The 24803-nt window shown below is 36.0% G+C and overlaps 1 protein-coding gene across 1 annotated transcript in view; it reads right to left on the reverse strand.

The window, feature by feature from the left end:
* The window catches only part of LIN7A (lin-7 cell polarity scaffold A), a 159654-nt gene that overhangs the window by 92805 nt on the left and 42046 nt on the right, over positions 1-24803 (reverse strand). Inside the window, exon 2 of the mRNA XM_019751288.3 lies at positions 18534-18652. Coding sequence (XP_019606847.1) covers positions 18534-18652 — 119 coding nt within the window. The remainder of the gene's footprint in view (positions 1-18533; positions 18653-24803) is intronic.

A 24803-nucleotide genomic window follows, 5' to 3' on the forward strand; every position in this document is an offset into this window, starting at 1 on the left:
ATGTGAAGTGATCCCCCTGATAAGTCCAGTACCCATCTGACACCATACATAGTCTTTACATTATTGATTATATTCTCCATACTGTATTTCACATCCCTGTGACTATTTTGGGTATTTTATTATTATTGTTGCAATTGCAAAAGGAATTTTTTTTTTCATTTCGTTTTCTGAAATGTCATTCTTAGTATATAGGAACATAATGGATTTGAGCATATTGATTTTGTAACTTTATTCTGTTTGTTTATTATTTCCAATAGTTTTTTGGTGGAGGTGTTAGGGCTTTCTATATAAAGAATCATGTCATCTGCAAAAAGTGATCATTTAACATCTTCATACCCAATTTGGATGTCTTGTATTTATTTCTCTTGCCTGATTGCTCTGGCTAGGGCTTCCAATACTATGTTGAATAACAGTAGTTATTCCTGTCTTGTTCCTGATCTTAGAGGAACATCTTTCCTCTAAGATCATTAAGTATGATATTAGCTGAGGGTTTGTTCATATATGGCTTTATTATTTTGAAGTACTTTCCTTCTATACTTATTTTATTAAGTGTTTTAATCATAAATGGATGTTGTATCTTGTCAAATGCATTTTCTGCATCTATTGATATGATCATATGATTTTTATCCTTTATTTTGTTTATGTGGTGTATCACATCAATTGATTTGCGTATGTTGAACCATCCTTGTACCCCTGGAATGAACCCCACTTGATCGTGATGTATAATCTTCAAATGTATTATTGTATTCGATTTGCTAGTAGTTTGTTTAAGATTTTTATGTCTGTATTCATCAGAGATATTGGTCTGTCATTTTCTTTTCTAGTGTTATACTTACCAGGTTTTGGTATCAGGGTAATGTTGGCCTCGTAAAATGAGTTAGGAAGTATTACATCTTTGTCAGTTTTTTGGAAGAGTTTGAAAAGCACGGGCATTAAATCATCTTTGAATGTGTGGTAGAATTCACTACTGAAGCCATCTGATCCTAAACGTTTGCTTTTGGAGAGGTTTTGGAGGATTGTTTCAATTTCCTTACTATTGAATTGTCTGTTTAGATTTTCGAGTTCTATGTGATTCAGTCTAGGAAGTTTACATATTTCTAAGAACTTGTCCATTTTTCCTAGGTTATTGAATTTGGTGGCATATAGTCCTTCATAGTATTTTTGTATGATTCTTTGTATTTCTGTGGTAGCTGTCAAAACTTCTGTTTCATTTCTGATTTTGTTTATTTGTGTCTTTTCTCTTTTTTTCCTTAGTGAGTCTGACCAGGGGCTTGTCAATTTTATTAATGTTTTCAAAGAACAAACTCTTTGTTGCATTAGTTTTTCCTATTGTCTTTTTTGTTCTCTATCTTATTTAATTCTGAACTATTTTTTACTGTTTCCTTCCTACTGCTGGCTTTGGGTTTCATTTGTTCTTTTCTTTATAGTTCTTTAAGATGTAATGTTAGGTTGTTTATTTGGTATTTTTCTTGTTCCTTGAAATAAGCCTGTAATGATATAAATTTCCCTCTTAATACTGCTTTTACTGCATCCCAATAATTTTGATACAATATATTTTCATTCTCATTTGTTTCTATGTATCTTTTGATCTCTACTTTTATTTCTTCTTTGGACTGGTCATGCTTTAGCAGCATGTTGTTTAATCTCCACATATTTGTGGTTTTTCCTGCTTCCTTTTTGCAGTTGATCTCCAATTTCAAAGCATTGTGGTTGGAGAATGTGCTTCCTATGATTTCAATCTTAAATTTGCTGAGGCTGGTTTTGTGTCCCCACATATGAGCTATCTTTGAGAATGTTCTATGTGCACTAGAAAAGAATGTATAGTCTGGTGTTCTAGGATAAAAGGCTCTGTAAATGCTAATTATGACTATTTGTTCTAATGTGTCATTTAAGGCTCCTATTTCCTTACTGATTTTCTATTTGGATGGTCTATCCATAGCTCTCAATGGAGTATTTAGGTCACCTACTATTATATAATTGTGTTTTTGTCAGTTTCTCCCTTTAGTTCTGTTAGTAGTTGCTTTATATATTTTGGTGTTCCCTTATTGGGAGCATATATATTGAGAAGTGTTATGTCTTCTGGATATATAGTCTTTTTTATCATTATGAAATGTCCATCTTTGTCTCTTATTACCTTTTTTATCCTGAAGTCGATTTTGTGAGATATAAGTATGACTACACCAGCTTTTCTCTCGATGCCGTTTTCTTGGAATATCATTTTCCACCCTTTCACTATGAATCTATATTTGCCCTTGCATCCAAGACGTGTTTCTTGAAGGCAACATATGATTGGGTTTTGTTTTTTGATCCAATCTATTATTCTATGCCTTTAAACAAACAGTCCAATTTAAAAAATAGGCAGAGGACCTGAACAGACACCTCTCCCAAAAGACAAACAAACGGCCAACAGATAACATGAAAAAATGCTCAGCTTCACTAGCTATTAGGGAAATGCAAATCACAGCCACAATGAGATACCACCTCAAACTTGTTAGAATGCCTATCATCAACAAGACAAGTAACAACAAGCATTGGAGATGTTGTGGAGAAAAAGGAACACTTACACACTGCTGGTGGGGATGTAAATTGGTACAGCTACTATGGAAAACAGTATGGAGGCTCCTCAAAAAGGTAAGAAGAGAATTACCATATGACCCAATAATCACTGTTCTGGGTATCTACCCCAAAAATCTGAAAACATTTATCTGTAAATATATATGTACCTCTATGTTCATTGCAGCATTATTCATGGTGGCCAAGACATGGAAACAACCAAAGTGTTCTTGGTTGTTCTTAGATGACTGGATAAAGAAGATGTGTATATATATATACATATATATGTGTATACATATATATCAGACATGATATATATATATATATATATATATATATATATATATATATATATATATATAATGGAATATATATTTTCAAGATGTGATATATTTTATATATATATATATAGTGGAATATTACTCAGCCATAAGAAAAGATGAAATATTGTGATTTGCTACAACATGGATGGATCTTAAGATTATCATGCTAAGCAAAATAAGTTAGACCAAAAAAGTTGAGAACCATGTCACTTCACTTGTATGTGGCATATAAAACTGAAAGCAACAAATGTACAAGACAAACAAAACAAAAACCTATAGACACAGACAACAGTTTGGTGGTTACTAGAGAGTTAGAGGGGTGTGAGGTGGTACAAGAGGGTAAAGGGGGTAAAAAATATGGTGATGGAAGGAGAACTGACTCAGTGGTGAGTATAAAATGCAATATGTAGATGATTTATTATAGAAATGTACACTTGAAATCTATATAATTTTACTAACCAATGTCACCCCAATAAATCTAATAAAAATTAAAAGAAAACTTGAGAAAATATATTTGAGGAAAATACACAAGCACACAGACTACGTACAAAAGAAAGAAATGATGAATATAGATGTAGTGGTCAGTTTTCAGGCCTAAATCTTGTGTGAAAGAAAAATGAAAGGGAGGGAGGTACAGAGGGAGGGAGGGAGAAAGGGAGGAAGGGAGGAAGGCAGAAAGTTAATAATCACCTTGCATATATTTGAATTATGAGTTGTGGTAATTTCATTTCATTTTCTACATGCAAATCACATTGAGGGATAACAGCAAGCTGGTTAAAAATGCCAATTTGGAGAACTGGCTCTGAATGGTAAATACATAATGTGATATATAGGTGATATATTACAGAATTGTACACTTGAAACCTATGTAATTTTACTAACCATTGTCAGCTCAATAAATTTTAATGAAAAAAAAAAGCCAATTTGTAATTTACCATTCATTTTAGATGGTTTGTGCAAATGGATTTGTCTCCACAGACATTGCCAATACTGAAGCAAGAAAAGGTTAAATGACTTGTTCACTGGAGGGAAAAAAACAAAAACAAAAACACAGTTCTGATGCATGGTGCCAAAAATAGAAGTTCTGATTTCCAATCCTATGAGCTCAACAGAAGACAGAATGTTCACTTTATATTCAAAATACAACTCTGAGTACTGTATTATTTTGAACTACTATGTAAGTACATGTAATTACAAGTTTCTAGAAATATGTTCCGTTTATCTTTTTAATAGCAAACAGAAAAACTTGAACTGACTGTTTACCCAACAATGATGCTAAGACCTTCAGGGTCATTTCAGACTATTTGTGAGAGTCTATTTATATATCTTTAAGATCAATGACCCATTAGTATAGTTATAATTTGCGATGGCTCCTGCCACATACACCCTGTTCTTGCTAACAGAAAGTTACATGTTGATGTTATAAACACTCCTCACATTGTTAAAATTGTGTCTTTTCTCTGAGAAAGCTGTAGAAGTAGAACTATATAGTTTAAAAATTCTGTTTACAGTGAGTTATGTAGTCATTCTGTTTTTGCAATTTTTTTGTCATAAAAATTATAGATTATTTTCTCCAAAAATTCAATAAAATGAGTACATTTATTATTTATTATTTTATCAGTTTGAAAATATTTACTATCTGTCTTCCCTACCCCATTTATATAGTCACACATAGTCACATACTCCTGCCATCTATATACGCTCAGACTTACATAATTCCATGTAATCTATGTGAAAAAAAAAACAGATTACTTGCTATGTAACAATAGATTCATATACTTGGGAGGATCTTAGCAATAGAAACCAACTATTCAAGTATTCTTTCTCAGCCAACACCAGAATCCCTGGCCTTCCATTTGGGGGTTGGGGTGAAGGTGGAGATGGAAGGAGATATTACAGACCCTTTTGAGAATCTAATAAAGTTATCGTGTTATCCCAGGACAAATACACGTGTGTCTAAATATTCATGGCTTTTTTTTTTGCCTTCGACATTGAATTGTTTCACATATTACAAAGGAAAATTATTTGACTCTTTTTTGTAAAAATTAATGATTGCTTCCTGGAAATAAAAATTCCAAATTAACCAAATCATATAAGAAAACTCTGCGTCTGATTAAAATATATTTCAATGAAAAGGATGTTTTATATAGTTTGGAAGAAATTAAACTTTGTCGTTATCTTTTACATGAAAATATTAACTTCATTTTTAGTATTCAATACATTTTGAGTCTACGTTAATAACAGCAAGTGTTCTAAGTTGAAGCTCACATTTCTTTCAATTGCAAACAGAATGAAATTCCCTATCAAAGCAGAGTAGACTTGTGTCAAGACATCTGGGCTTTCTCCAAGACACTTCAAGTTGAATTCAGGTTCTACCAAATCCTTTGTCCTCAAGTGAAATGAAGTTATTTTTGGAAAGGCTGACATCAACAATGCAGCCATTGATTCTTTTTTTCAATTTGAAATCATCTAAGCAGAAGTAATGTTTAAAAGAGTTTTACAGTCTTTCCAGTTGTTGTACATCTTTGTCATGGATAACTGAAAAAGCTTCTTCCTTTCCAACTCCTTTTCCCTCACAGATATCCTTCTTTCAGAACTGGAAAGGTCACAAATTTTCAGCTCTAATCTCTCTCTCCAAAATGCCAGGTGTTTCCAGTGGCCACTCTACAAGATGAGTGAATCTAGACTCTAACCACTAGCCTCCTGCTTATGGCCTAACATCTACAAGAAAGTCTAGCCACTAATAAATCTCTCTCCTTAAACTGTTCTGAGATACAAGCAATCCTTTACTTAAAAAGTAGAGTGAAATTTCTGATCCAAGTTCAACCACTTGCATTAAATTTGTCCTCTGGAAAGTCCAGAAAACTTTTGATAATAAAAAGAACATATTTTGCTCCATATCCAAATAAAAACTTGAAAATATACATTCCAAGCTATGGCTGTAAAATTACTGGACCATTATTCATGGAGCAGGCAAGGCATCGTTTAGGATGATTGTCAGAGTATTTGACACTAAAGTATGCTGATGTCAAAAGTAATACACCTATGAAAAGTAGAACTTCTGTCTTCTTCACCAAAAGCTGCATGTTGGACCCAGAAACTCCATTTGTACTTCACATGTACATACAGTACCAAGATTTTTCTTCCATTAGGAGTTTTGCTTGACAAAGAAACTTCACTGCTGGAACAACTTGGCCTTTAAAGTATCCATGGGGTGTCTCTCTGTCTCTGTCTCTCTCTGTCTCTCTGTCTCTCTGTCTCTGTCTCTGTCTCTCTCTCTCTCTCTCTCTCTCTCTCTCTCTCTCTCTCTCTCTCTCCCCACACACACACAAATCTGCATTCACATGGTAGATAAAAGTCAGAGTTTTACTGAAACAATCATAGTGTTCACCTAATTGCATGCTAAGTGGGAATGGCACAGCTGTTATTTGCTAATATTTCACATATTAGCAAAATGTCAGAGTTCAGAAGTTGGTTATATCAAGTGAACAGAGACACTCTTTTTTTGTTGTTGTTTTCTGAGCAGCCAACCAGTTCAAACGTTTCTAAGGTGCAGGATTTAATCAAGCTTTCTCCAATTATTTATGGTATTTTTTGCTTGGAAGCATCAAGACACACTGGGGTAAATGCAAGTTATGATAAATTTCCACTTTTTAAAATTTAGACTTTTTCTCCAGAAAATATAAATTCTGTGTTGTATGATATATTTTCAAGATGCTCAGAATAAGCTTTCTTGACTTCATGCTCTTGTTGGCAGGAAACTTAGCACACAAGAAACAGTATGGCTTTTGTTTCCTATCACATTTAGGAATACAAACAAAATCAAAGGAAATGTAAGAGCCATCAAGCTTTCTTTTCTATGTCACCTCCCAACTTAAGCTAAGTTCTATATGATAGAAAGAGATATACGTAAACATAATGTCAGGTATATTACTGCTAATTCTGATGAATGCTATTGTATTATATAACAAGGATGATAATTTAACATAATAGATTCATGCCAACATATCCATGTTGTAAAATATTAAAAAATATTTTTAAAATTTCACCACAAATTTTTTTGTCCACACAAAGGGAAGAAAACAAATTTATATTTGTTCTCACATACATATATAAGAATGTATGTAAAAGCAACTATAATATATGAGGTTGGACAATTAAGCTTGCAAACTCATCCTAGAAAAAGTGCTACATACCTCATTGCTGAATATCACTATGGTCACATTTGAAGTACTCCCATTGAGAAGCTATACACCAACGCCAGCAACTAGGCCACCCTTCAAAGCAATTTTGGAACGCTTTTTCTGGAATGGCCATCAGAGCTGTTGTCGTATTACCCTTGATGTCCTGAATGTCATCAAAATGTCTTCCTTTCAATATTTTCTCTATCTTCAGGTAAAGAAAGAAGTCTTTGGGGGCCAGATTATTGTGAGTAGGGAGGGTGTTCCAATACAGTTATTTGTTTACTGGCTAAAAACTCCCTCACAGACAGTGCCGTGTGAGCTGGTGCATTGTCGTGATGCAAGAGTCATGAATTGTTGGCAAAAAGTTCAGGTCGTCTAACTTTTTCACGCAGCCTTTTCAGCACTTTCAAATAGTAAATGTGGTTAATTGTTTGTTCAGTTGGTACAAATTCATAATGAATAATCCCTCTGATATCAAAAAAGGTTAGCAACATCGTTGCAACAAGTTCACAAACCTAATTGTCAGACCTCGTGTGTGTGTGTGTGTGTGTGTGTGTGTGCGCGTGTGTGTGTATTTGCTCTTCACCTATGGTATGAAGCCTATAAACGACCTTAAGTTAAAAAGTCTTGTTCCAAACTGATCTGAAATACGACCATCTAACTTGTACTGTTGTTATAGGAACTTCGTTCATTACAGGTGAGGTGGGTATTGATAAGTATCTTTAGTGATTTGCGTTCTTCTCTTTATCATCCAGTGGTCTAGCATGGTTACCTCCCTTTCCCTTTATCCTACCAAATAGTAAATAACAATTATTATGTTATACATTATTTTTCTCTTTTTATGGCTAAATATCACCAAGTCCTTCATTTCTCATCCTATGACAGGTTTCCAGATTCCTTCCTATACTTCCTTTACTTCAAATCCACTCCATACAGTCAATAATCTTTCTTAAAGTGTGGCGGCTCAGGAAGAAAAAATTGCGAATGGGAGCATATGGAGATAATCTAGACACAAACAAAATCTATGACCCAAGCATCTCAAAATTAAAAAAAATTATGAACCACCTAATGGGCATGGGTACCTGTATTGGTTACCAGTTTCACATAGTTTTAAAAATACTTATCACAGCTTACTAAAAATACAACATAGTTTTTAAAAAATAATTTTGTTTTATAGCAGTTAAAAGGTTAATACAGCTTATGCCCTTCATCCAAGGCAAATTTGGCTTGATGATAGCATATTATCAGTCAGGACAGCTTCAGTTATGCTGTGGTATAATAACCCAAATATCTTGTAGGCTTAGAATAACAAACATTTATTTTAGTTCAGGCTACATGTCCATGACAGATTGGCTAAAGCCTATAGTTCTCATTCTCTCACTCTGTAATGCGAGCTGATTGATCATTTGTAAAAAAAAGTAGCAAATCCTGCAATGACACAAAAGCTTCTATGAGAAAGTTGCACACATGACTTCCTTAGGCAAAGTCACGTTTCCTTAGCCAAAGCAGCTGTCATGATCACATCTAGCTTTAAGGAGAATGGAGAAATCCTATTGTAACATGTGCTAGGAAGGCAAAGAGAGCTGGAATAGTTTTCAACAATCCTACTGAGTATCACAGAATGATGGATTCCATGTAGAGTTGGTTTATATCCTTATTCTGCAGTTCTATTACATTAGAAATACTAATATACAACATCTAGTGATGGATCAAAGAAGTCCGTTTTTGGTGACTGTGTCATTCGGTTCTGTATTTTTGGTTCAAACATGCACATGACAGTCTTTAATGTGGGAGTAAGTCCTCAGCAGAGTCCACTCTTGGCAGCACATTGCACACCAGGAAAGCAGGAAGCCTGAATGTTTTGAAAACTTGGAAGATAATGATAGTAAATTGCTAATTCTGTTTATCATTTCAGTTCAAAAATAATTTACTTGTATTCTGTTGCTGAAATTGGATGTCCTCATAAAATATGACCACTCATTTACTATTGATTTCTTTCTCTGAGGCACAAAGACTATGAAATGTCAGGAAAAAGTCCATCTCTTGGCAATAGAGCAATTCTCTTAGGAAATTATTTTATCCAAAATCAACATTTTATAATCCTCATATTTCAACCCTTATATCCTCTTATATTTAATGTATACATTTAGGTCATTCAAGCTATTTAATACAGTAATGAACAAAACCTTGAGGAAACTACTTAAAAATCACAGAAATGGTCTTTACTGGGATTATCAGTAATATATATATATATATATATATATATATATATATATATACACACACATATATATATACACACACACACATATATATATCAGTAGTATGTATATACTACTATATAATATATATATTACTTTAACTTTAGTATATACATAGTAGTATATATATATATATATACACACACACACTAGTGTATATATATACTACTATATAATATATATATATTACTTTAACTATATTCTACTATATAATATATATATAACTTTAACTTTCATTAAAAAATTTGTGGAACTTTCTCTTGTCAGTCAGCACCTCTCACTATGGAAAAGCAGCATCATGTGTCAGCCCATTTATCTGCTATGTTCTCTGAAATTACTTGCACAGAATAGGTGCCATTTAATTACTAACTGATAATAAGACCTAACCGGAAAATAAGCTGTAGCATGCATGACTTTTCAGGATGACATCCCCTGAACATAAGCCCTAATGCGTCTTTTGGAGCAAAAATTAACATAAGACCCGGTCTTATTTTTGGGGAAACATGGTAGGTCCTTTCAAGCTCTTTCAGCAGTAAATGACAATCAAGGTAAGTAATGCCCACTATTACCTGTATTCTGTGAATAAAGCTGTGTGTGCATTGACATTCAAGTGTAACATTAATAGATAAATGCCTTTCTTAGTTGTATGCATAAATGGTCTTGCTTCAGTGCTTATCTGAACAAAATTTTTTCTGTTTGTCTTATAGATTAAAGAAAAATGGTTAAGGAGAGAAAATATCTAATCTCTTTTAATCACCTATTTTCAGTAAAAAACAAAATAAAATTTCATTAAACTATTTTCCCCATGTGAGTGCTGCACATATGCCAAGAGCTGATTCAGTAGTTTCATCCAAATGTAAAACAAAATATGGGATTGCCTCAACATGTAACAATAACTACTGTTATACTTCTGTAAGGCAATTAACAAAAATGGCAATAGATTGCCCTACTTTCTTTTGGGTTTTAAGTCTTGTTGGCAATGGCCTGACCTGTACCTATTTTTGCATTGGAGAATGCAACTAAGAATAATGCCACTCTAGTTCTTGTTCTCTTCCCCAGACCTGTCATGACAAAATTCCTAACTTTCACAATGGAGATTATTAACTAGACAATATTTCTGAAAAATTCAAATAATTTAACCACAGAGACCCTAAGCAATATTATTTGAGTAAGAAACCAAAACTTCAATGGTTTCATGCCAGCATTACAGTCAGTATCCAAGAAATCAGGAGTGAAAAGATTCTTGGATCAACAAAATTTATTTTTCAGACATTCACCATTGTACATCACACTTCCTAGTTACACTTCTCTTTACTGGCCTGAGGATTCACCTCTCTGGCAGCATGCATTCATATTTATGTTTTTACTGAAGAACTTTCCACTAGATGGATTCATAATATAATTTTATGATTCAGAATTGTTGTATAAATATCGCTATTTTTACCATTACTTCCCACAGTTAATGCAAAGTGACACAGTAAGAATAATGAAGAAAATTCCAAACTTAACAAATATAAACAATACCACACAACTGGTGTGAAATGTTAGTCGAGACTAGGTGACCAAATAATTTCTGTGCAACAGGCATTGCCTTTAACAACAAAATTATTATAAGGACAATACTATGACCATAAAATTAATCTTATTAGTCCAAATTTATAAAATGTAAGGTAGACAAATTAGTTCACCATGTTTCCCTCTGACATTGTTGGATTGCCTATAGTTCAGTTATAGATTTCCAAGGACCACACTTGATACACAAACCACACTACCACAGATAGACAGAATTTGTAAGATATACTCATAATTTTTTTTTACATTTTCAAATAATTTTCATTTTTCTGTTACAGTTGACATACATTATCATATTAGTTTCAGGTGTACAACATAGTGATTAAACATTTATATAACTTACGGAGTGATCACTCCAATAAATCTAGTACCTATCTGACACCATACATAGTTATTACAATGTTATTAACTATATTCCCTATGTTATACCCTACATCCCCATGACTATTTTGTAACTACCAATTGTATTTCTTAATCCCTTCCCCTTTTTCATCCATCCCTCCAAACCCCTTTCTGGCAACCCTTAAATGTTCTGTGTATCTGAGTTTGTTTCTGTTTTGTTTGTTTGTTTATTTTGTTCTTTAGGTACCATATATTAATATAAGTGAAATCACATTGCATCTGTCTTTTTCTGTCTACTTACTCCACTCAATACAATACCCTGTAGTTCCATCCATGTTGTTGTAGATGGCAAGACTTCATTGTTTTTTATGGCTGAGTAATATTCCATGGCATATATGTACCACCTCTTTGTTATCCATCCGTTGATAGATACACAGGCTGCCTCCACATCTTGGCTATTGTAAATAATGTTGCCATGAACATATGGATACACATCTCCCTTTGAATTAACATTTTGGGCTTCTTCAAATAAATACCCAGCAGTGAGATCTATTAGGTCCTTTTCTTTGTCTCTTGTTTTAAAGTCTATTTTATTTTGCCTGGTATAACTATTGCTACCCCAGCTTTTTTTTTTTTTTTTTTTTACATTTTAATGAAATATCTTTTTCCATTACTTTTCTCTCAGTCTTTGTGTATCTGTCAGTAAAGTGAGTCTCTTACAGGCAACATACTCAAAGATCTTGTTTTCTTACCCATTCAACCATCCTATGTCTTTTGATTAGAGTATTTAATCCATTTACATTTAAAGTAATTGTTGATAGATATGTAGTTATTGCCATTTTATTAATATTTCTTATCTTTTTTCTTCTTAAAAATATCCCTTTAAGTTTTTTTTTTGTTTTTGCCTCTCAGTTGCAAATCCATTTTTCTTTTTTTAATTTACTTATTTTTATTTTTCAATTACAGTTGACATTCAGTGTTATTTAATATTAGTTTCAGATGTACAGCATAGTGGTTAGACATTCATATAATTTATGAAGTGACCCCTGATTACTCTGGTACCAACCTGGCAACACACATAGTTATTACAATATTATTCACTGTGTTCCCCATGCTATATTTACATCCCCATGACTGCTGTAACTACCAATTTGTACTTAATACCTTCACCTTTTTCATCCAGCCCTACCCCTCTTATCTGGTAACAATGAGTTTGTTATCTGTATCTAAGAGTCTGTTTTTCTTTTGTTTATTTTGTTTTTTAGATTCCACATATAAGTGAGATCATATGGTATTTGTCTTTCTCTGACTTATTTCACTTAGCATAATACCCTTAGGTCCATCCATTTTGTTGCAAATAGTAAGATTTCATTTTTTATGGCAGAGTAATATTCCATTGTATATATGTATCACCTCTCCTTTATCCAATAGTGCATTGATGGGCACTTAGGCTGCTTCCATATCTTGGACCCACCACAGGCCAAGTTCTGCCACATTCTGTCCTGCCCAGGTCCACGTGGCATGAGCCACAAACCAATCCAGAGATGGCTGCTGCCTGCACTGTGATTGGAGGTACCTTGAGACGTCAAGCCACAAACCAAGGTTGGCTGTCACTAGTGGTGGGCTTAGAGTTGCTCAGACAGAGGTCCAGGACATGCCAAAACCAGATGCTGCTTGTTTGGGCTTTGTGAACCTTTGAAAGATTTTAGAAAAGTCCACAGCATGAGTCAAGGCAAGCCATTTATACAGAAAAGCCACTGGAAGCAGCTTGGGTGTGTGCAAAATTTGGGTGGGGCATGGTCTCAGAGAATCACTAGGGTGGAGCAACTAGCGTGGAGCAAAGGAAAGGTGACAGCCAGGTTGATTTTATTTACTAAAATATTTCTGTCTGTATGCAGGGAGGGGGAGGGCTCAACAAAGAAATATGGCTTCTGCCAGCTTCTTTGTCCAGGAGAAGCTGCCCCTCCAGCCTTCTTTCTGAAGCCAGACAATTCAGTTCCTCCCCATATGTCCCTGGCACCTTTTGAGCTGCTGCCCCAGTGATGGATCTCAGAGTATTTGAGTCCGTCAGTGAATAAGTCTGCGTAGGGACCCTTTAAGAGGAGCATGTGGGAATACAGCTGCCCTCTGCTTCACTCAGACACAATCTTTGCTGGTTTTCACAGCCAGAAGTTATGGGGACTTCTCTCCCTGGTACTGAAAACCTGTGCTGGGGAGGAGCTTGGACCCCTCACTCCTCAGGTGGGCACCTCAACAGCTGAAATATTGCTCCTGATTTGTAATGGTCACATGCCAGTGTGGGGCCAGCCCCAGGTCTCTGCCCCTCCTACCAGTTTCAAGGTAGCTTCTTCTATATATCTGTAGTTGTAGGACTTTAGTTCAGCTAGGCTTCAGGTGATTCTCAATAATGGTTGTTCTGTGGTTTAGTTGTAATTGATGTGGTACTGAGAGATGAACACAGCATTCACCTACTCTGCCATCTTGACTGAAAATCCTTTAATTTCTTTTTTTGATAGTTGGTGTATAAAAATGCAACCAATTTCTGAATATGAAATTTGTGTCCTGCTAGTTTATTGAATTCATTTATCAGTTCTAATATCTTTTTGGTGGAATCTTTGGGGTTCTCTCTATATAGTATTATGTCATCTGTAAATAATGACAGTTTAACTTCTTCCTTTCCAATCTGGGTGACTTTTATTTCGTTTTCTTGTCTGATTACTACGGCGAGGATTTCCAATTCTATGTTGAATAAAAGTGGTGCAAGTGGACATTCTTTTCTTTATCCTGATCTTAAGGAAAACTCTTAGCTTTTCTCCACTGAGTATGATGTTAGTATGATATATGGTCTTTATTAGGTTGATGTATGTTCCCTCTATTCCCACTTTGCTGAGTTTTTTTTGTTTTTGTTTTTGTTTTTGTTTTAAATCATAAATGGGTGCTGGATTTTGTCAAATGCTTTTTTTCTTCTTTTTTCTTTTTGCAACTATTGATACGATCATATGATTTTTATCTTTCATTTTGCTTATGTAATGTATCATATCAATTGATTTGTAGATAATGAACTAATATTGCATCCCAGTAATAAATCCCACTGGATCCATGGTGTATGATCTTTTTAATATATTTTAAAATCTAATTTGCTAATATTTTGTTGAAGATTTTTTGCATCTATGTTCATCAGGGAAATTTGCCTATAATTTTCCTTTTTTGTAATGTCTTTGCCTGGTTTTGGAATCAGGGTAATGGTGGCCTTCTCATAGAATGAGCTTGGGAGCCTTCCCTCCTTTTGAATTTTGGAAAAGTTTGAGAATAGCTGTTAATTCGTGTTTGAATGTTTAGTAAAATTCACCTGGGAAGCCACCCAGTCCAGGACTTTTGTTTGTTGGGATCTTGTTGATTACTGATTTGATTTCATTAATAGTAATCAGTTGGTTCAGATTTTCTGTTTCCTCTTGATTCACTCTTGAAATATTGTGTTTCTAGGAATTTATCCATTTCTTCTAGACTGTCCAATTTGTTGGCATAAAATTGATCATAGTATTTTCTTGTAATTCTTTGTATTTCTGTGGTGTCTTTTGTCAATTCTCCTCTTTCATTCTTTATTTATTTGGGTCTTCTCTCTTTTTTCCTTGGTGAGTCTAGTTAAAGGTTTATTAGTTTTGTTTATCTTTCAAAGAACCATATCTTGGTTTCATTGATCTTTTGTATTGTTTTGGTTAAGATGCTATTTCATTTATTTCCACTCTGATCTTTATTATTTCCTTCCTTCTACTCACTTTCGTCTTTATTTGCTGTTCTTTTTCTAGTTCCTTTAAGTGTAAGGTTAGATTGTTTGAGATTTTCCTTGTTTCTTGAGGTAGGTGTGTATTGCTATGAATTTCCCTCTTAGGGCTGCTTTTGCTGTATCCCATATATTTTGGGTCATGTTTTCATTTTTATTTGTCTCAAGGTATCCCAGAGAACATGGAGGATAGTCGCCACCTTCCTTGGGCCCTCAGAACCCCAAGATGTGTCCAGGAAATACTGTAGCATTGGGGATAGTTGGGGATAGTTGCCTGGTACCAAAAGGGCCTCCAGTGGTTCTCTAGTTGGGCTGGGTGGGGTCCCAGGGAGTCACTGGAGTGGAAGAGAAACAGAGTTCACCAGGCCAATGTAGTTTCAGACTTGGCTGTGTGGGGGAGGGCTTAACATGGGAAAAATGTTGCTCACCTATAGTCTACATGGGAGGAGGACTCAGCAAAGGACAACAGTGGCTGTCCCTCTAGCCCTAACCCTGAAGCCACATAACTTGATGTATGTCTCTGGCACCTCTGGAGTTGCCATCCCTCCACTGGAGCCCAGAGTGAGTGCCTGTGCGTGAGTGAGTATGTGTGTGGGCCCTTTGAGAGGATGTCTAGCTGTCCAGCAGGCTTCAGTCTCACTCAGTCAGGTAGAATTCCTAATGATTTTCACAGTCAGATGTTGTGGGGACTCTTCTTCCCAGCTCTGGAACCCTGGGCTGGGGATCCCAGTGTGGCCCTGGAGCCCCTCACTCCTCCAACACTGAGATAGCCCTCACGATGCTCAACAACCACAGGTAGGTGTGGAGCCAGCCTGTTTCATCATCTCCACCCTTCCTATCAGTCTCCACGTGACCTCTTCTTTATATCCTTAGTTGTAGGAGTTCTGTTCAGCTAGTCTTCAGATGGTTATCCAGGTTGATTGTTCTATAATTTAGTTGTCATTTTAATGTGGTCATGTGAGGCAGTAAGCATAGCGTTTGCCTACTCAGCCACCTTGCCCGGAACCCATAATTTCTATAAATGTCTTCATGTTTATTTTCTTTTTTACTCTCATTCTCTGTTTTCTAAAAAAAAACTGTTTAAATATAAAGGCCTGTGTGTTTGTTTGAACAGATATTTATACCACATTTATGTCTCCAGAACCAACCTTTCCCCAAGCTACAGACTTTGGTGCCTGTTAGATATCTCTACTTGGATGTCTGGGAAACATCATCGATTTATTATATCCCCAACAGAACTCTTATATAGTCTTCTCCAAACCTGATCCCTACTAAAGAGTCCATCTCATTATATCCCTATTCATCCAGTTGTTCAAGCCCAAACTAAGAATCGATTGAGATGTCTCTGTCATCCTTACAGCCAATACATCAATAATTCCTGCTTACTTTACTCTCAAAAAATACATGTCGCATCTGACAACTTCCTACTACTGGCACTGTTGCCACCACCTTCATCCATGTTGGTGTCATCTTATCTCTCACCTGATCTACTCATTATTTACTTTATTACTGAACTTTTTTGTTTCTACTCTTGTACACATACTTGTATTTTCACAGCAGTCAGAGAGACCTTTAAATCTAATTCAGTCAGGTTAAAACTCTCCAAGGGCTTCTTATCATGTGTAGAATGAAATCCAAAGTTCTTACCATAGCCTATGAGGCCTTATGTGATGTGCTCTTTGGCTGCTTCTAGGAAGTCTACCTTGCTTATATCACTACAGACATTCTGCCTTTTGGGATGTCCCTTCCCTTGGACTAAGACCATTCCTGCCTCTGGGTTTGTGCATTGTGATTTCCTGTGCCTGAAATGCTATACCTCATTTTTTGTGACTTGTTCCATTACTTCAAGTAGGTTATTTTCTTGTCACCCTAACTTAATAGTGCCTTACTCCCACTCCCCTAATCCTGCTTTATTTATCTCTTTATTTATTTATCTCTCTCTACATAGTTTTGTCACTCTCTGACATTGTATTGCATATTTGTTTAACATCATTTTCACACTGGAATATAAATTCCATGAAGGTAAAGTTTTTGCATTGATCACAAGCCAAATTCCCAGTGAGCAAATATATATATTTGATGCGCCCTATTTTTTAGTTGGTTCTATGGAAACTAGAAGAAATGATAGAATGCCTAAAAATGAAAAGTCGGCCACCAAATCTCAGGGGAGTAGCACAATGTGAAGGAAGAAAGGGTGTATAGGAGATTTAACCTTGGTCTACAAAATGAATACAGGCATTTAACCAAGAGGTGTCTCATGGGGTTTCCATATTTCTTAAACCTTTCCACTGAGCAGCCACTGGCTGAGAATTCACACATTTGGAGAAATTTCGTTGCAGCCTTTGGTCAAATTCAGAAGTTAAAACTTGGAGATACAATTTTGGTTATTTATTCAAGCTGTATTCATTGTAAACAAAAACTAAATAGTGAGCAAATTCACCTGGCAAAGATTTAGCATAAGTAGTCTAAATCAAATCTCAGCAAAATCCAAATTGTAACTGCACTGGGTAGGCTACAGTTTAAATTTGTAGTGAGAGAGGTTTTGTGTGTCTCTCCGCCTTAATTACCTGGGTCTTGCCCACCTAATAACTACTCATAAACTAGCATAATTGAGGCAAAGGAATGTATATTAGCCACAAGTAGAGTTGCAAAGAGGGAGGTTGATGCAAGCATTCCTCAAGAAGCATATACCCTCTGCTATAACAACCTTTCCCGGTAGTCATTGGGTTCAACTCTTAGGGGAGGATGACAGTAGGTAATTAATTACTGGTAACTTCTAGCAAGGCAGATATGTCCTATGGTTCTAATTAATGAATTATGACTTAGTACCTGATAGGAAAGGAAGAATGAGCTTATTATTTTATTCAAAAACAGCATAACATATATCTCTCAAGTGAACTCTCTTGTAACCAATTAAATTCATTAGTTGGCAAGTCAATTCCATCACAAGTCAATACAAATTTCAAATGGTCATTACTGTACACTTGTTTCACCTTCAGTATCTTAGCATCATTAGCAAGGAAAGCATTACAAAGATTGGTTAGAAGGGCCTATCAGCCTGTTCAGAGATTTTCCATTATTGCACTAGATAGTAAATTTTGAATATAGCAATAGTCAGTACGAGGTTACGCTTTCAGATTTACCTGTGAAAGATTGAGTCGAATGTTCTTTTAAGAAAATCTAAGCCCTCATTAATCCTATTTCTAACTGAATATCCAGATGACTCCATGTGATAACAAATAGTTTAGACTACATGTAATAGTTACCTTCTGAGGCAGTTACTTCATTGGTACCATAAGATCAACATTTGGTTTATATGAATGTATAAATCTTGACTGGATCTAATTTAAGAATGTAGCAGACTAAATTATATTTTATCATCTGTCCAAGAAGCTAAAAAGAGAAATCTAAGATGTAATTCTAATCTTAACTATTTCAACTGTTGGTGAGGAAAAGACATGTTTTCTATTCAGGAGACATGTGGCTGAACATAATTATTAGAATCTTAGTGTCATACCTCTCGGATAGCAGTACAAAACTCACTCTGAAGCACTTTTTTAAGGGATTGTAGCTTGTGCACTGGTACTTCTCCAGATTCCTGTAGTTTTTCCAGTAATTCAATTGCTCTGGCAACATCTAAATGGAGAGAGAGAGAGAGAGAGAGAGAGAGAGAGAGAGAGAGAGAGAGAGAGAGAGAGAGAAATTTAGAGTAAATTGTGTTTCATCAGCAAAGTACCATCACTCCAATTGAATGGTGACAATAAAAAGTGGAATTAATTGCAAAATCAGAACTTACAATTCATAGCTTATTGATCTCATCTTTTGTAAAAGGTCATTTTATTCTGGTCCACACAATTTGTCACTGAATACATCTTTGATGTCATTTCATGTATCTTATTTCTGTTATACAAATAAGTTTGAATATTTTTTCAGAAAAAGAAATGCAGGAAACATGTCTTTTATTTATTCTGGTATCCAATAACCAAATGAATCCTGTAAATTTTACCTCTGAGATTTTTTTTTTCAGTGTGACTTTTCCTTAATCATACCACATTTATCACATCTGCAATTTTACATTTATTAATATAAGGATTTGGTTATATGCATGTACATCCCTTCCACTTATCTATAAACTCCTAAGAGGGTAAGAACCTATCTGGTTTGGTACCATTACATCCCCAGAGTCTGGTATAATACAGTTCATAAATATTGATGAATTAATTAATGACTTGGCTCTCGCTATTTAACTGCCATTGCATGGTGCCAGGCCTTCATCGTCATCTCTCCTCTGTCCAACTGGAATCGTTTCTTCTCCTCCAGCCTCTTCATGTGGTCCATAAATATATCTTCCTAAAATAAAAATCTAATCTTGTACCTACCTACCAGCTTCTAGGACAGTACCAAGCAAAAGAATTTTCAATAACAATTAATTTAAATGCTTCTCTTTCACTCGACAACACAAAGGTTACACTTGACAGCATCAAAGGCTCATGTGTCAAGAAACATAGCCTTTTATAGCCATAGCTTTAAAATTCCCAGGTTGGTTTTGTATTGCTAAGAGAAAAATGATATGATGAAAGGCTGTTTTAAAAATACTTACGGTGATCTCTTCTACCTTTGTTGCTATAGTCAATAACTCACTGAAAAGTCACTTAGGCATCTACATATGTATAGAATAGAGGTTTTCAATTCCTAAGTGATCAGCTCCAGAAAGTATTCCATGTCTACTCCCCCAGATTATAAATTCATCCATCCATACACACATACATCCGTCCACTAATTTGTGTTCCTATCAGACCTGGCACTAAGGTTAACAAGAAGAGTAAGACAAACTTCCTTTTTGAACTCACAATCAAATGAGAAAGGAATATAATACCATATACCATGTTTCCCTGAAAATAACACCGGGTCTTATATTAATTTTTGGTCCAAAAGATGCATTAGGGCTTATGTTCAGGGGATGCCATCCTGAAAAATCATGCTAGGGCTTGTTTTCCAGTTAGGTCTTATTTTTGGGGAAACACAGTAGCTACCTAAAGTAAAATTGTTACCACCTCAGAATTCAGGTGAGATTGGCATAGGTGCATATATCTAATTAAAGAAAATAACCAATAAGTGATTTAAATGAAGATTTTTCCCTTGAAGTATTACCAATTGATTGCAAATTGTGGCCTAAAGAAGCAAAAATCAATATGACGTTGCCAGTCCCAAAAGTTTGTCTTATTGGACGTAAACTGGAAGTCGACACAGTTAACTGGACAATAACAGCCATATCCACAATCAACAAGGTACCAAGCTAAGAATTTTATGATTTCTAACTGCATAAAAGACTCTACGTAGACATCCACGGGTACATGAAATTCTCAACATATTTCAAAATGAGCTCATTTTTTTAAATCCTGAAACTAGCTCTTCTCTTCCTATATTCCATATTTCCATTAATAGCATCCCCACCTAGCCTGTCTTCCAAGTTAGGTCATGGCATCATCTTTCACATTCACTCCCACAGGTAGTTAGTCAGCAAGTGCTGTAGATTCTACATCTCAAAATGCCTTTTGAATGGTGCCCCGATGTTTCATTGCTTCAGGGAAACCTTTATTATTTTTCATCCATAGCTGGAACACCTCCTAACTGTTGGTTTTTTTCTCTCTCCTTTTATTTTCTTTCATTTCCTTTTCTTTCTTTCTTATCTTTATTAAATTTAATGGAGGGATATAAGTTAGTAAAATTACATAGGTTTCAAATGTACATTTCTATACTATATCACCTATATATTGCATTGTATGTTTACCACGCAGAATCAGTTCTCCTTCCATCACCATATATTTGACCCCCTTTACCATCTTCTACCACTCCCCCTCCTGTTTTACCTTCTAGTAACCACTAAACTGCTGTCTGTGTCTAAGAGTTTTGTTTGTTTATTTGTTTGTCTTGTTCGTCTGTTGCTAACTATTCTTTAAATTAATCTTTTCTCTTTTTCAATCCATCTTCCACACTGCTTCCAGAATGACTGTTCTAAATGATAGTCCTCATTATTATACTCCCCCACATAGAAACTTCTCTGGCTTCCCACTGCCTATAGGGTGAAGTTCAGACCACTTAGGGTTATACACAAGGTCCTTAACAACCTACCTCTTTTGACTCACCTATAGATATGTCTTCCTGCCCCTCTTATACTTTGGCCATCCCAAATTTTTGTTATTCTAGGATACGCCACAGAATTCCATGCCTCTGTGGCTTTGCACATATCATCCCCTGTTCCTGGAGTGCGATTAAGTCATTGATCCAGTAGTGCCAGGCAACGTGTTATGCATGGGACACACAGTGGTAAAGCAGACAGCAGGTTGCTCTTGCTTTCATTTACAGGTTTGAAGGGTCACAGACATGTAACAAAGTGGGTGTATCCAATAAAGGAAGTGCTACAAGTTAGTTCATAGATGCATAACAAAGACATTTATCATCATCCTGGAGGTCAGGGAAGACCTCTCTGTGGAAGGAACAGCTAAGCAGAGTACTAGGTAGGAGGTGCAGGTGGGGAAAGGCGAAGAATGTTCCAGGCAAATAAATACAGATTGAAGTCTTGTCAGGAGAATGTGGGTTCAAAGAACTGAGAGGAATTCAGTATGGCTGAAGTAGAAACCAGGACAAAAGTAGCAAGAGATGAAGAATCATATTATGAGAAATCATATTATGAAGGGTGTTTTAGGTCATATAGGGAAGGCTTGGCTTAAATAGCATCCCCTTAGACATGTCTTCCCTGACTCACCAAGGCAGATTTAGTTGCTTTCATATCTGTGTTCATACAGTTTTGTTCACTCATCCATTGTAATAATTACTACTCTCTGCTACACCTGTTTGTATGTATCTCTCCTTCCTCTAACCTTGCAAATCTATAAGCTTCTTGAGATTTCAGGAAAAACAATCTTATTTGTACTTATAGTTCAATGCAGAGTACTTGACAAATATTAGGTGTTTCGTACATGTTTGTTGAATAAATAACAGATTAATGAGTGAGACTAGCTCAGAAAGGCAGTGGTCTGATCTGGGGAAAGGAGGCAAGCGTAAATCTATAGGCTAACGGGTATGAGTGACTACAGTGGGGGAAGGTCAGGAAAGCTTAAAATGACACCAACCTGAATATTCAGGAGTTCTTAACCTTGACTACACATTAAAATTGTCTAGGGTACATATAAAAAGTAATGCCTGACACCCACAACCCAAACAAATTAAACCAGAATATTCAGAACAGTGGTTCTCATCCTTGACTGCAGACTGGTATCATCTGGGAGCTTTAAAAACCGCCGATGCCTGGGTCCCACCCCAGAGACTCCGATGTGATTGGCATCTGTGTGGGGTCTGGGCACGGGGTTTTTTAAAGCCCTTCATGTGATACTAAAGCAGCCAAAGTTGGGAACCACTGGTCAAGTTGGCATGGCTATTTTTACAGCCCCTATGTGATTCTGATGTGCGGGTGGGGTTGAGAAGGTCTGGTACAGATTAGTGGTTTTAAACCATGAATGAGCCCAAGAATAACATGGGGGAACTTATTAATAAATGTAGGTTCCTGAACCCCCAACTCCGCTTTAGAGAGGTATAAAGATAAGGCTCAAGAATTTGCCTTTTAAACAAATGCTTGAAGTGATGCTGAAGTTGTTGGTTCAAAGATGCCATTTGGAAAGAAAGTGAACAAAATGATCTTCCGGTTTTCTTTCATCCCCAGCATTCCAGGAACTCTTGCATCTTCTGTTATTCTTTAATAGCCTGTGTAATAGGATACTGAACGGGATTCTTTTAGGAGTCTCAGAATTATTGATAAAAGCCCATGGTTAAAAGTAATTCTTGTTAGGTACCGCCCGCATTTTGAAACAGTGTTTTCCTTAGCAAAGTCTCCTCATTCAAATCAACTTGTGGTGTTTTTAAACCAGTCAGCTACCCCAGGCTAATTACATCAAAATCTCTAAAAGTGGGATCCAGTCATTAGTTTTTTTTTTCTTAAAGCTTCCAGATAATTCCTATGACCATGCAAGGCTGAGAAATATTTTTTCAAAAAGGAGCCATCAAGGAAACCAGACACACTCCATTAAGACTTATTAAAAGCTGAGCCAGCCCTGCTACATTACACCATCGGCATTGCCCAGGCCTTATTAAGAGGTCATTATGAGACGAAAGAAAATTCATGGGGAATTGTTCAGTCATTAACGTGGGACAGAGAACTAGGTCTTTTGCTTCCCTTCCATTAACTAAGTGAGAAGTGTTGTAACAGAACCAACTGTAGCCATGGGAGGTGCCTGCTCCCATGGGAGACTAGAATCTCCTTCCTGGTTGCCAGGCAATGGACGTGGTGACGTGGTGATCTGTCTGCCCTTCAGGCCTACCTGATCAGAGAGACAGACCCAAGGAGCAGTGCCCTCTGAAGCATGGACAAACTTGATGGTACCCACTGAGGGAATCCAGCACTGTGAGGTAATGGGGCATACAGCAGTTGCTAACAGCCGAAAGAGGTCTAAAAACCAAAAGCGGGACAGTTCAGGTCCCTCTAGCCCAGACCTGGCTGGTGCTGTAGAGAGGTGTTAAGTGATAAATTGGATATGAGACTGGAGTTTCCAGTCTAATTCCCATTAGTTCTGTCAAAGTACCAGAAATCTGCAAGGCCTGGGTTGAATAGTAGCAAAAGAAGCCGTTGAGTCAGCAAAAATACTTGTTCTTAAAACTACTGCAATAAAGTGTGTGCAGTTCATTCAGGAGTCCCCTTAAAATTCTTACTCAGAATCTCCTCACACTTATTTTATGAAACTATTCTGCCATATTTGGTTACTAACACAGAAGTTTGGGTTTTCTAAGACAGCTCAGATTAGGAAGAATATTAGGTAAAGACTGGTGGGGGGACCGATAAACACAAGCACTGCATGGAGATCTTAGAATTTTTCCTGAAACCAGCTCCGCTTGTCGGCCAGCTCTCAGGTTCATAGCATTTATCCCATGATCTAAGCAAAATACTTAGGTATTACCCTTGCCCCCTCACTTTCTTACACATTGCATTACGTTAATCCTCATTTCTAAAAGCAACAGTAACAGTAAACTTTAATGTTTATGAAGTAGGGTTCACTGTATGATAAGAGCTTCACATCTTTTTAACCTATTTTATCCTTCTAATAAACTAATGGGGTAGTAAATATTCACATTATGCAATGAGAAAATTGAGGCTTGTAGAGAATTGAAGTATCTCATTAAAAAATCGGGGATCTGGATTTGGACTCTGGATCTAAGTGACGCTAAACTCTGTGCCTTTTATTTTCATTCTAATCACAACCCTTCTTATAGCAGCTTTTTTTTCCCTTCAACATTCAGTAGTTTTATAACAGCTCTGTGCTCTGCAGCCTTTCTTCGTCAAAGGCTGAGATCTTAATCTTTCCTACCTCAGTAAAGATTGACCCCTATCCTGTTCACCAATATAGGCATCTCTTAGAGATATTGTGGGTTTGGTTCCAGACCACTGCAATAAAGCAAGTATCACAATAAAGTGAGTCATAATCTTTTTGCTGGTGGAAGGGCTTGCCTTCAATTTGTACAAAAAAAAAAAAAAAAAAGCAATGTTTGTAAAGAGAAATCAAGTGAAGTGCAATAAAATGAGGGATGCCTGTATACCTCTCTCAGGTGGCACTCACTGATCACCAAAACTACCTGGGCTTTTTTTCTTTTTCTTTGTATTTCTAACTATTTTTTTTAATTTAAAATTTATTGGGGTGACAATTATTAGTAAAGTTACATAGGTTTCAAGTGTACAATT

This window comes from Rhinolophus sinicus, chromosome 1 (genome assembly GCF_057876585.1).
Source record: "Rhinolophus sinicus isolate RSI-liver-muscle chromosome 1, RSI-T2T, whole genome shotgun sequence".
Lineage (NCBI taxonomy): Eukaryota > Metazoa > Chordata > Mammalia > Chiroptera > Rhinolophidae > Rhinolophus > Rhinolophus sinicus.